Below are 12748 nucleotides of genomic sequence, written 5' to 3' on the forward strand. Positions count from 1 at the left end.
CCAAATCCAGCGTGACGACACCAACTCCAGAGGCGCCAGTTCACCTCACGGACGCAGGCGCTCTGCCACTGATGGCTTCCACTAACGGGAAGTAGGGACAAAAAGACCACCTGGGCCCCCAACTCTCTAAGTTTGGCCCCCAGAACCACATAGTCATCCATGATCTGGTCCGGACTACTCTGGGCCGCATCATGGGTTCCCACATGGATGAGGACCATAGGATAGTAGTCAGAAGGCCGGATGAGGTCAGTGATCTTCCCTGTGATGTCCCCAGTCTTGGCTCCTGGGAGATGGTACACTTCTCTCATTGGGGTTCGTGTGGTGGATGGGTCCCTCTGTTCCTCTGAGGAGGGAGTCCCCTATGACGATGACCCGATGTCTCTTCCTCTGGGTCACTGGATGATGCTCAGTTGGTATGGATGCCGGCTTGCTGGATGAGAGCATGGCTTCCTCCCTACCTTCTTTCTCATGCCCAGCCTCCTCCAGCGCTGCCAGGGCCGCATACCTGTTCCCCAATTGTAATGGGGTGACAGTTGATTCAGCTACGTGCCACCTGTGATGCTGCCTGGCCCTGGAGGTGACCATCCTCCGTTTGCCTCCTGCAGACTCCTGGGTGGTGACAGCCTGAGGGGATGGGCCCTGCAGAGAGAGAAACTACCCGTCAATCTCGTCCTCCACGGCCCTGATCCCCCGCAGCCTGCTTACCTCCACCTGGAGCTCTCTCACCTGCCCCTCCAGCACTGCAATCCTGGGACAGGTGAGAGAAGCCCCCGCCTCCACATCCCTCCATGGCCCCAGGGACCAAGCCAGGCAGCCCCCACAGGCAGGTGGCCCCACCTGCGTGGAAGCCTCACGGGTCCCCAGGCCAGGAGGCAGCCTTGGGGCAGGAGCCCTGGCTGCAATTCATGTGACAACTCCAATGCTCTCAGCCCCACTCAATTATCTGGAGACAACTGCTGCTGCTGCTGCCGCTGTGGGCTCTTTTGCTGCCTGTGACCTCTTGCGCGAGCCCCGACGCAAACTCTGGCATGCCCCTAAAGAGCGTGTCTGTTTGTGCTCCCTGTTCACGTGGCTCAGGAGCGCAGTTCCCGCCCGGTGCGGCTAAATAGGGTCAGGCGGGGAAAGAGCTATATAAACTCAGAGGCTGCACAGGTAATCTCTCCACGGCCACCGTGAAGTGAGGAGCTCCTGGCTGCAGGGCCCTTGAAGGGACCTGGATTTGGGGCTGAGCAACTCTGCAGGCCTGGGAATGGAGGCAGATGCCTTGGACTGGGAAAGATGGGGCTTACAGGCAAGTGGCCTTCATTTATGTTAAACCCTTAGAGGGATTGAGATGTCTTCTGGACAGGTAGTGTAGCCTTGGGGCAGGCTCCAGGCCTGTTGAGAAAACCATTAATCCAGGAGCCCTCAGACTGGGGCCCAGGCAGGAGCCTAGGAAAAGGCTGAAACCCAAAACAGAAGGTCCAAGAGTCCAAAAGTTGAGCTGGGCCAGTGTCCATGAGCCCAGACTGGGCCAAGCTGGACTAGAGTCCAGGAGCCCAGAGGAGGGGCTGTATTCGAGACCAGTTGCATCAGTGAGAACATCTGTGAGGTTTGGGGCGTGGTATAGGGGCGGTGAAGGAGCTGCACAATTTGCCCTTAAGGCTCTTGGTGCCCTACAGCAACCTAGTCAGACAGAGGAGGGACTTGCCATGCCTGAGGGCTGGATTGAGGCTAGTGGGGTCTCAGAAAAGACCCAGTGGGAATTTACTGGGATTAGGGCTCTCTCTAAGGTCTGTTGGCAGCCTCTCTGAATCAACTTTCAATATTTAAGAACAAGACCTGGCAGGCGAGTAATCTAGGGAGCATGACATTAGAGTTTGAGCCAGGCAGGAGTGGTAAGGCCACTGGGGGGGGGGGGCGTCACTGCCACCTCTGTGGCAGTGTACTGTTGCACATCTCCTTGGCAGATTTCAGTTTTATGAAACTGAAATCTTTGTCTTCATAGGATTCTCCAAGTTAAATTACTTTGTTTCTATAGATTTAAATAATTAAACAAATACCTATGCATTTAGGCAGCCTATTGCTTTTCTAGGTGTTGTAACATTAGCAGGTTTAAAAGAACAAGTATGGAGGGTGGTGAGTACCTCAGTTATGCAGATAGTGAGTTACTGAAAAGCTCTTTTCCATTCCCTGTCTCCCCTGCTCCTCGCTCTGGGAATATGTTCTGAATCCTCATTGTAGTTTATTCTCTCCATCTCTCATGTAGTTCCTTTTAAGTAGTCCAGACTTTCTTCCTCTGGGATCTGAAGCTGAATGTTTAATTTTTCATTTGAATTTTTTAGGGGGTTACACACATAGGCTACACAGACCTTCCAAGCAGAATGGCTACCCAGGCCAGTACTCTGTACTCCAACAACATCGTCAAACTTTTGAAGGCCATAAGCCCTGACAAAGAAAACTTCCACTATGATGTGAAGCATGAATTTGACTATGGCACAATGGACCATGTTACTAGAGGAACTGTAGTAATGAAGGTAAGTCAATATGCTGTGTCTTAAGTTATAGAGCTGGGGTGAGCAAAATATGGTCTGCAGGTCAGATGCAGTCTACCAACTGATTGTATCTGGTCAGTGACTGCAGAGTCATAGAATCTGGCCCATAGGGAGCCAGCAGTTCCAGCTGCTGTGTTATGCCAGGCAGGCAGACATGTCCTGGCCTGGTCCTCTGCAGCTTACACTAGTTCCTGCCCCATGTGCCAGAAACAGCCTTGGATGCATGCTGGCATTAGATGTGGATGCTGCCTCTAGGTTTCTGTTGTGGATCTGGGTGACTACCTGGGACTGCAGCTGACATACTGATGCAGCAGCAGTAGCTGTGGACCTGGGAGGATGCCCCAGTCCTCAGCAGGAACCAGCTGCCTGTGTCTGCAGCTGATGCTGGTGCCCTTCTGGTACTGCTTCTGGCATGTGAGCTGTGGGGCCATGCTAGAGATGTGAGAGTTGGAGTGGGGGGAAGGGTGATAGGGGTCAGGGGGGAAACAGAGAGAGGTGGTCTTGTTCATGATCAGTGGTGGCGACTGGTACTGGACTAAAGCAGGGCGCACTCACTGCTTCCAGAGTCCCTTTGGCTGGGGATGGCCCAAGCCTGTGGGATGGCAGTGGAAGGAGCTGCAGGACAGCCTAGGTGCAGGCTCTGGGCAGCCACAGACAGAAGGGCTCCAGAAGCAGCATGCATACTCTCTGCCAGGTTCTGCTTTTGCCTGGTGCCCAGCACCAGCTGCTGCTGCTCATCGTGGGCAGGGCTGCCTTTATCTCTCCCCTTTCCCTTTCCCTGTACCCGCTACCAACTGTCCCATACCTCTCAACTACAAGAGAGCAGAAAAGAGCTGGATAAAATCTGTTTTGAGGAATTAAAATTATATTAGAACAAAGGTGTCAAACTGGCCCTGGACTAGATCCAAACCTTGTGGGCTTCTCCCAGGCAGGAGCCGTGGAGCTAGCAGCTGCTGTGATGGGTCTGGGTCTGGTTCTGGGTCCATGTTCAGGCAGAAGCATAAATCAGGGAATATGACAGCAATGGAGCAAGCAAGGGCTGTATGGGCACAGCCTTTACTCGCCCCCCTGCCTGTGATGGCCATGTCCATCAGGGTCCAGGGATCTCTAATTCTGCCGCAGGCCATGCTCCACTAGTTGTGTCTTAATTTCTGTAGTCTGCTGGACTAATAGTGGGCTGACTGGAATGGTTCAACATTGCTATATTAGGACTCTAGTTAGGCTAATTGCTTAGGAACCTGTAGGTGCAGTTTCTGTCAGAGCGTCCTTTATTTTTACATTGCATTTTAATAAAATCAAGTAGAACCCTTTCAACCCAAGTTTTAGTGAAGGTGGTGAGAGGCAACCTGATGGAAACCTGATGGCCTGAATTATGCAGAGAACAAATACAATATGGTCATTTTCTCTTCCTGGTCTAGTTAATAGACCTTTCTGCTCAAGCAGAGATGTCATTTGTGCTTGGTGGCTTTGTGATATATCTCTTGGTCCACTGCACCCCAAAACAAGGCCAGGAATGAATTTCTTCATATTCAGTTTCAGCTGGAAAGGTGAAATTATATGCACTCATATTTTTGTCCTAAAAGACAAGTCAATTAATATGGAAAATGCTTCAGATAATCTGTCTATACCATTTTTGAAGAATAAGAAATGACCATCCATTTGATTTACCAAAGGTAATTTTAACTTGATTTTTTTCCCATCAGGATGGCAGGCTGATTTTTCCAGCACCTCCGCCAAAGAGCATTCCTCAAGGAGCCCCTGTGAAACAGAAGACTGTGGCTGAGTTGGAAGCTGAAAAAGCAGCCACTGTTACACCGTTCAGAAAAACTATGACTACAGCCAGTGCATACACTGCAGGTAAGAGACCTATTGAAGTTACCTACCCTTGGGTGGCACTGGAGAGTCAGTCAGAGTATGACTTTTGTCATTCCTTTTACTAACTAGTTGTAAGTGTATGGGGAGAGGGAAGGGCTAATTAGTTGATTTACGACTCCTACTGCAAAAACTCTAATGCAATAATTGTCTTCTGGAGAAAAAACTTGAGGAATACCTGAAGAAATGCAGGTATTTCGGGGTATGGACAGATGCATGTGTTCCAATCAGTTGTTTTTTTTTAAGGACTTGTAATTTTTAGCACTTTAGTAGAGTACAGCTGTACATCTACCTCTCAGCTAAAGTAATTACTATGTAGCATTTCAGAGGAATTTGTTTCATTCAGGGTTAGTTTTTATTAGAGTCTGGTTCAATATCTAGCTCTATAACACTGTCTCATGTCTCCTCCATTTTTATAGTGGTTTGAAGTTGTATAAAGCACTCTGTTTCATCTGTCCATGCCTTCAGATAGTCCAAAATCATTTGGCAAACAGATGTATATGTATGTTTGGCTTTCTTCATTAAGGATTTGTGAAATATTCTGCTTTCTGTGAGAGCAATTGAAGGACCTGTGAATTGGGGAAATCAGTTGTGTGGTAGCATTTTGTCATACTTTTATTGGAAAATAAGAGCACCTATACAGGTGTCGGATGTCTGCTCTGATGTGTTTTAATTAGTATGTGTTGGAGCAGATTTGATTAATTGAGTCTGCTGGAGCTTGCTAATTAGCATGCTCCAGCAGCCTCCACATCACGTGTATTCAGTGTCCTCACACTTCAGATCTGGCAGCAGGGACACTTTAGTTAAAGCTTGTCAAATGAGCTTTAGTCAAACCATCCCTACCACCTTTTGAAGTGTGGGACACTGAATACACATGACACTGCTGGCATTTTTAATTTAGAGTGGATCTGAGAGCCTCTCTAAGGACCCACCTCCACCCCTGAGGAGACAATTTGCCCACCAGTTTGGCTAAGTATGGGGAGCAAGGATTGGTCCGTGACAAATCAGCAACAGATAATAAGTGTAGCTAGTAATCCTTTAAATTCTTTTGTGTGCGTCAGTATCTTATGTGAGGCTATTAAGTACGTTTTAATCGCTACTTCTGTTTTAGTTTCTCTCTTCCAGACTCTTGGTTTAAGTATTGCAGCAACATTTCAGTAGGATTAAGGGCACTCTTATCTAGTTCTTGGACTAATTGGAATAGAAGAAAGAATATATTCAGAGCTTTTGGTCACGTATAGCAAAAATGTATAAGATCATGTTTTATTAATAAAAACATCACTTGCAGAATTGCAGGTCTGATACCAAGGTCATGCTCAAAGCTGTATTTGTTTTAACTTGGTGCTGAATTCCTGTTGTACAGAGTTAAAAGCTGTAATTGTGCTTGTAGTATGAACAATAGATATATTATGCAATGAACTCCACCCAAAAGGTGCACTGACAGAGATGTTTAAAAACTACTGGATTTGCCAAAGTAGTCCTTGAGTAGGACTCTAATTAGTCTAATTGCTCACAGGGGATCCTTGCTAACTCCTGGGTTAATGATCTACTCACCAGGGAGTCATCAGGTAGGTTTTATTATACTAGGGAGAGGACCATTATGAGGTACTGGATAACTGTTTAAACTGAGTCCTGTTGAGACTGACTCGGTGTGCTTTCAGTGTTACTGGCTATCAGTTCCCAGACAGTCATTCTCCCTTTCCTTCATAATCCTAATTTGTGTCTTAGCATTAGGAGGAAGCTGCCGAATCATGGCCCTCTGTCTGCTCCCTTGGCACATGTATCTGTTGGGCTTCTATTCATCATGCTAATTGTTAATCAGTAATTTTTCTTAGATCATTAGTATTGCATGCTATGTGCTACCATCACAGTCACTAATTTGTCAGCAAAACAAAGGTTACATAGCCCATACTACTTTCTGCTCATGGTGTAACTAATAATTGTCTCCCAAAATGTCTCTTCTGTTGTATGTTTCATCCAGTCATACAGGGAGGGAGGTCCCCTTGTTTGACTGTAGGGATCTCCAGTGTTAAATGGTATTGCTTAAGTTAATACTTGGTCACAATTTTCCTGTGCAGTTTATCTTGACATTTTATATCCTGAGTGGAGTGTACTGGGCTGACCTTTACAAATAAATAAAAGGTGTTGCTATGCTGAGCAGGTTAATTCTGGAAGTGCTGAGACTTCCACACACGGACTCCCCAGTTCAATACTGAGCTATTTTTAATGGAGTCTAAGTATCCTAGTCTCTAACTTGATTTTAGGAATGGCATAATCTTGGCAATGCCTGTGTCCTACTTGTTTGTCGAACGTAAAGTGCTGTGTTGACAAATGAATGAAAAATACCATGATAATGGGATTTTGAACCTCTTGCATTATTACCATGGTTATTGTAGTACTCAGGTCTGAAAGGTACTCAGTTGGGTGCCTTATGGAAAAAGCACTGGGCACGAGGGATGTCATGACCTCATTTAAGTATTCAGGGCAGACTTTTAATATAAGGAACCGTTCTGAAATAATTCTAATACTTTTGAAATTTGTCATTCTTTAGGTCTGGCTAGCTTGTTGGGTTTGGGCATCGCAGCTCCTAATTCTGCGTTCACTCAGATGGTGACAACATTTGGCTTAGCTGGAATAGTAGGGTACCACACAGTCTGGGGTGTGACTCCTGCTCTTCATTCTCCACTCATGTCTGTGACTAATGCCATCTCAGGTAGGTGGCTGCTTTGTACCTACTCATATACTGTGTAAAGGAGATACGGGACACAGCTGTGGTATCTTATTTGAGCTTTTGGGTGAACATACATACGGTGCCAAGGAACTCTCGTTGGCTTGGTACTAGCTGAATATTTTGCCATAGATAGTAAAATACATCGGACAGTAGGGCTGGAAGGTACCCTGCAAGGTCATCCCCCTGCTCAAGGCAAGATCATCCTGACATAAACCATCCGAACCAAGTGTCTGTCCAACCTCCTCTTGAAGATGACAGACTTCTTGGTGCTTCTAGCTCCTGGTAGGCTCTTCAAAGAGAGATGGTTACAAACCTATACATTGTATTGCACCTTCTTAAACTTTTAAAGCATAATGCTTAAACCCAACACTTGCATCTTATCTCAGATATCGCAGCCTTCTCTCTGCATTTCATACTTCTCCCCTCCAAAATACTGCCACTAAAATCATCCCCCTGCCCCTCCAGCATCACATCTCACTGCTTTCTGTGCCATCTGTATCACACTCCTTTTCCTCTCAGTCTCATTTCCAATACACTATGCAGTTCTCCCCTTTCGGCATCTGTGGTTTCATGTCTTCCTGCTTTCTTTCTTGCCACATCTTTCTTGTCCCTGTTTCTCTTTTCTTTGGCTTAATATACAGTAATGGTTAGTGTGTTGGCCAAAAATGTAATCAAGTGGGTTGTGTAGTTTCTTGAATCAGAACTTGCTGCTTATTATAGAATGTGAGTGTATTCAAGTCACTGACTTTACCGTTCTCTTTCAATAGGATTGACTGCAGTTGGTGGGCTGGTGCTGATGGGAGGAGGCTGCTTGCCTGAGAATACTCCTCAGGGTCTGGCAGTGCTTTCTGCCTTTGTGTCTTCTGTCAACATTGCAGGTAGGAACTGGTTAGCTGTCTGTGAACATGAGTCCACACGCACTAACCATAGTTTACCCATGTCTTCCATCTTCCCTTTGGTGTGAATTTATAGGATATTAAATGGGTCTGGACTGGGATCTAGAAGCTTCCCTCGTTTAAAAAACCAAACTTTTATGGTTGTTGAAAATTCCTTTTTTGGTTAGCATGTTTTATGCTGTGCCTTCCTTCTGGAGAAACTCTTAGGGTACGAACTGTTTTTATAATATATTAAGGTATAAGACAAGAATAAATAAATTTCAGTGGTGGCCACTGAATCTACAAAATACCCATACATTAAAATTCCATAAATTAAAATAATAAATGTGGTGTTAAAGGATGCCAGATTTCTATGAAGGTTCTTCTTGCAGAAGAGAAGAGAGCATAACAATCCTATTCTGTCTTCCTAGCCCCATTGCTGATAGGTGACTAACCACAGGGCTTAAGGTATTGGCAGCAGAGATGGAGGATGCCTGCTGTAGGATTTCTGTTGGAAACTCATGGAGGAGTTAGGGAGTTCCCCGCCCTACTATGAAAAGAGTGATTTGTCATAAGTGTGGGTGATGAGGTTGTGGATGCTGTTGAGCAGATGGGAGTAGTAGTAGATGAACAAAATCCATGTCTCGTTACCTGTAAGCCTGTAAGTTCTTCCTCCTAGTTAGACTAGTTTTGTCCAAAAGAAAATAGCTGTAGCTCACATTAATTCCGGATATATGTCCACCTGCTGACTCTCTGGATTCCTAGTTTTTCAAACATCTTATTAAGGCTCTAACTTCTGTTTTAGTGGTTATAAGAATTAACCGAATGTTTTCTTAGTAGCTTCGTCTGGGCCTATCTTCAATTTTACTTTTTTGTGTGTTTTTTTGTAAGGTGGCTTCCTGGTTACGCAGAGAATGTTGGATATGTTCAAACGTCCAACTGACCCTCCTGAGTATAATTACCTGTACCTCCTGCCTGCTGGTGTGTTTGTAGGGGGTTATTCAGCAGCTCTGTATGGTGGCTATAACATTGAACAGGTAAGATCTTTCAGTTCCTCTGGTTGGCCCATAAGTCTTTCAGTAACAGGTCTGTTTTCTCATTTGGCAAATGGCTGTACAAGTTGTATGATGTTTGAGTTGCTTTGATCTAACATTCTTAAATAAACCTACAAAAGACAAGAAAAGGTTATATCCTGCTTTCACTCCCCTCTTGTTCCCAATAGTTTTTTGTTTGACCTCTAATACTACTTATAATTCATATAAATTTAGTAAAGATGACATGACTAGGGATCAAAACTGGGCAAACGAACAGGAAATGGCCGCCCTGACTTTTTTTGTGGATTTCTCAGTACCACTTTCCAATGGTCTGCATATGGAGCTTTGCCACAAGTCCAGGTGTGGAGTTTTTGGAGCGTTCTTCTGTCTTGTACTTGATCACTGCTACTGACAGTATCACATACTACTCCAATATTTATTTCATTTATGGGTTTTGGAAGGTGCAAACTACTTGTGGCTCTCAATAGCTGCTTATATCCAAAAAAACAAAGTCGTGAGTTAGTTCAAACATGTAACAATAAACCTTAGTCTTTGATTCATGTTTTTTTTAAAGGAAAATCAAAATGAGTTCCACTTTTTCTGGAAAGAGAAGAAATCCAACCACAGCTTTGTCTTGGGAATTTTAAGCAGTATTTTAAAAGCACCTGTTAGATTCAAACATGTTTTGTGCTGTTTAGTTTGGTGGATCCACTTAAGTGCCATTTTTCTTCCTTCTTGACAACAGGAGTCCATCATAGCCAAATACCAAAAATTTTTGCAATGTCCATTAGGACATTTACATTACAATGGGTGCAGCTACATGTGCATTTAAGGTGCTTTTCCTAATATGCATTTAAATTTAAATTTAGTACCTCCAATGTGAGGTCATTTATACATGTGCTTGGGGAGGTACTTTAATAAGAGCACCCGAAGCATTATGTGTATCAGTGTCCCTGCTCTTAAAAATGACATCTGGGCTGCTTTTAACTAAAGTTTTTCAAATGAGCTTTATTTAAAATGCCTCTGCCACCATTTTTCAATGTGGGGATGCTGATGCACGTGATGCTGGACTCTGCTGGAGTGTGGTAATTACTGTGCTCCAGCAGACTTGATTAATCAAGTCCTCACCAACACGTTGTAATTACAGTGCGTCAGAGCAGTCTCCCTGCTTGTGAATAGGCACCCTGAGGTACTAAACAAATATGCGTTAGGCTGTCTGAGTGTGCAGTAACCAATGCACACTATTTTTAAGTGACACTTGATGCCTATTTTACTGTGCATTAGTGTAATTGCAGGGTTTTTTTATGTGATGTGGTAATGTGCAGCAAAACAGAATACTGCTCATTAAAGAGCACATGTAGACATGCCCAATGATACCAAAAATAATTATGGTTTGCTAAGGAAATTTGCTGATGGACTTCTCAAGAAGGGAAAACTTCTAGAAAACTGGTTCAACTTAAGGTCATAAAAAGCTGATTAATTAAGGTTGTAGAGCAAAATTCCTCAGAGTTGATTTATAAATATCACTCTTAAAATGGCCACAATTGCATTACAACAATGAAAGCCAGAAGAAAATCTTGTTTTGATTGGATTTGATCAGTATTAACAGGAAGTGTCACTTGTAAATCAAGGGAAGTGATTCTTCCACTCTATTCAGGACCCTGGAGTACTGTATCTAGTTTTGGGCCCCACACTTCAAGAAGGGTGTGGACAGATTGGAAAAAGGTCCAGCAGCACAGAAATGATAAAAAGCCCCAAATAGATGATTGAAGAGGACAGACTAAAAGAACTAGGGTTATTTAGCCTGGGAAAAAGACAACCAAGGAGAGGTTTGATAAGTCTTCAAATCCTTGAAGGGTGATTTTTTTTTATAGAGAGGATGGAGATAAAATAGTCTGTCAGGGGTTTTCAGTCTTGTTTAGTTTAAGTACCCCTGGTGGCTGGACACCCAGTTGTGTGGGGTGGAGGGGAGAGCGTGCACCTGGACACTAAGTGGGGGAGGAGGCAGCAACGCTCTGTCCTCACCCTCCAGGAGGTGGGGCAGGACATGGAAGCTCACTGAGCTGGTGTGGTGGCAGCAGCTGCTGCATGCAAGATTCCTCACCCTGCAGAGGAGTGCTGCTGCCCTCACCCTGCCCTGGGCCTGCTCCTGGGAGGTGATGGCACTCCATCCCCGCTTGCCCACCCATATGTACCCCTAGGACCGTTCCAAGTACCCCCAGGGGTATGCGTACCCCTGGTTGACAACCTCTGGTCTATGTCGTTGTAGGGGACAGGACTAGGAGCAATATACTCAAGCAAGCAGCAGCAGAGGAAAGTTCGGCTGGGGATTAGGAGCAATTTTCTGACTGTGAAGGAGGTCAAGCATTGGAACAGCCTATCTAGGGAAACTGTGGAATCTCCATGTGCTTGGCAATTTTCAGGGGCAGATTAGATGGATGCTGGGCTAGGATGGTTTAGTCGGGGCTGATTCTTCCTTGAGCAGGGGACTGAACTAGATGACTTGGTGAGCTTCCTTCCAGCCCTACATCCCTATGATATTATGAACCACATGCACGCTACCTACAATTTATCATTTCTGTAAAGATCAAAGATTTTGAATAAATAGTGCACACAAATAAATTCAGGCACATAATATATCTTTTTATTATTTTAAAGATGATGTATCTGGGCTCAGGCTTGTGCTGTGTTGGTGCTTTGGCTGGTCTGTCCACCCAAGGAACTGCTCGCCTTGGTAATGCTTTGGGTATGATAGGTGTTGCTGGAGGTTTGGCGGCTACTCTGGGAGGCCTTAAGCCATCGCCCGAACTGTTGGCTCAGATGTCAGGTGCAATGACCCTTGGTGGCACTATAGGTGAGTGCAATACAATGACAATACCATTTTAAAAAAAATTGCTTTATAATACAGAATATTTTACAAATGACAGCCTAACTTAACAGCTTGACTAACTTGTGGTTAGATTCAATTGCTAACATTTTCTTGCAATAAAGTGTAGTTAAGATTAATAAATTAGCTATACAGTAGGACTGTATAGTGTTCCAAAAGTGGGATAAACATTATCATCTCCAGTAGCAGACTAAGAAACTGGAGACACAGCGGTTAAATGATTTACCCAAGATTACCTTGCAAATTAGTTTCTGACTGGTTATACTCAAATTTCCTGTTTTGGACCATTTAGAAAAGAATTTGGGCTTCAGTAGAAGCCTCATAGTTTATATACCGGTACATTATATAATGCAGACTTACTGGTTTTTCTTGCTTTTGGATGTCTCCTATAGATAAGGAGGGCTTTCAATTTAATGTTGCTAATGGCGTATTCCAAATGTAGAGATTATTATTATTTTTATTATTAATAATGATAATAATACAGCTTTCTCGATATACTGTGCGTCACACAATGGACAAGAATTGACAGCCTAGAATGACAGTATCTTGTAATATTTCCATTTTGTCTTCAACAGGTTTAACAATTGCTAAGCGCATCCAGATTTCTGACTTGCCTCAGCTGGTGGCTGCTTTTCACAGCTTGGTAGGTTTGGCAGCTGTGCTCACCTGTGTGGCAGAGTACATGATTGAGTATCCCCATTTTGCTACAGATCCAGCTGCCAACCTCACCAAAATTGTGGCCTATCTGGGCACATACATTGGTGGTGTGACTTTCAGTGGTTCCCTTGTCGCATATGGAAAACTGCAAGGTGACT

At 44.4% G+C, this 12748-nt stretch overlaps 1 protein-coding gene across 6 annotated transcripts in view; it reads left to right on the forward strand.

The window, feature by feature from the left end:
- The window catches only part of NNT (nicotinamide nucleotide transhydrogenase), a 72309-nt gene that overhangs the window by 31812 nt on the left and 27749 nt on the right, over positions 1-12748 (forward strand). For all 6 annotated transcript variants that reach the window (XM_090038038.1, XM_090038040.1, XM_090038041.1 and 3 more), the window contains exons 9-15: positions 2325-2516; positions 4238-4391; positions 6958-7119; positions 7905-8015; positions 8904-9049; positions 11705-11900; positions 12509-12742. In XM_090038038.1, the coding sequence (XP_089894164.1) occupies positions 2325-2516; positions 4238-4391; positions 6958-7119; positions 7905-8015; positions 8904-9049; positions 11705-11900; positions 12509-12742 (1195 nt within the window). The remainder of the gene's footprint in view (positions 1-2324; positions 2517-4237; positions 4392-6957; positions 7120-7904; positions 8016-8903; positions 9050-11704; positions 11901-12508; positions 12743-12748) is intronic.

The sequence above is a fragment of the Crocodylus siamensis genome, chromosome 3 (genome assembly GCF_052110815.1).
Source record: "Crocodylus siamensis isolate JL-2025a chromosome 3, ASM5211081v1, whole genome shotgun sequence".
In the NCBI taxonomy this organism is placed as follows: domain Eukaryota; kingdom Metazoa; phylum Chordata; order Crocodylia; family Crocodylidae; genus Crocodylus; species Crocodylus siamensis.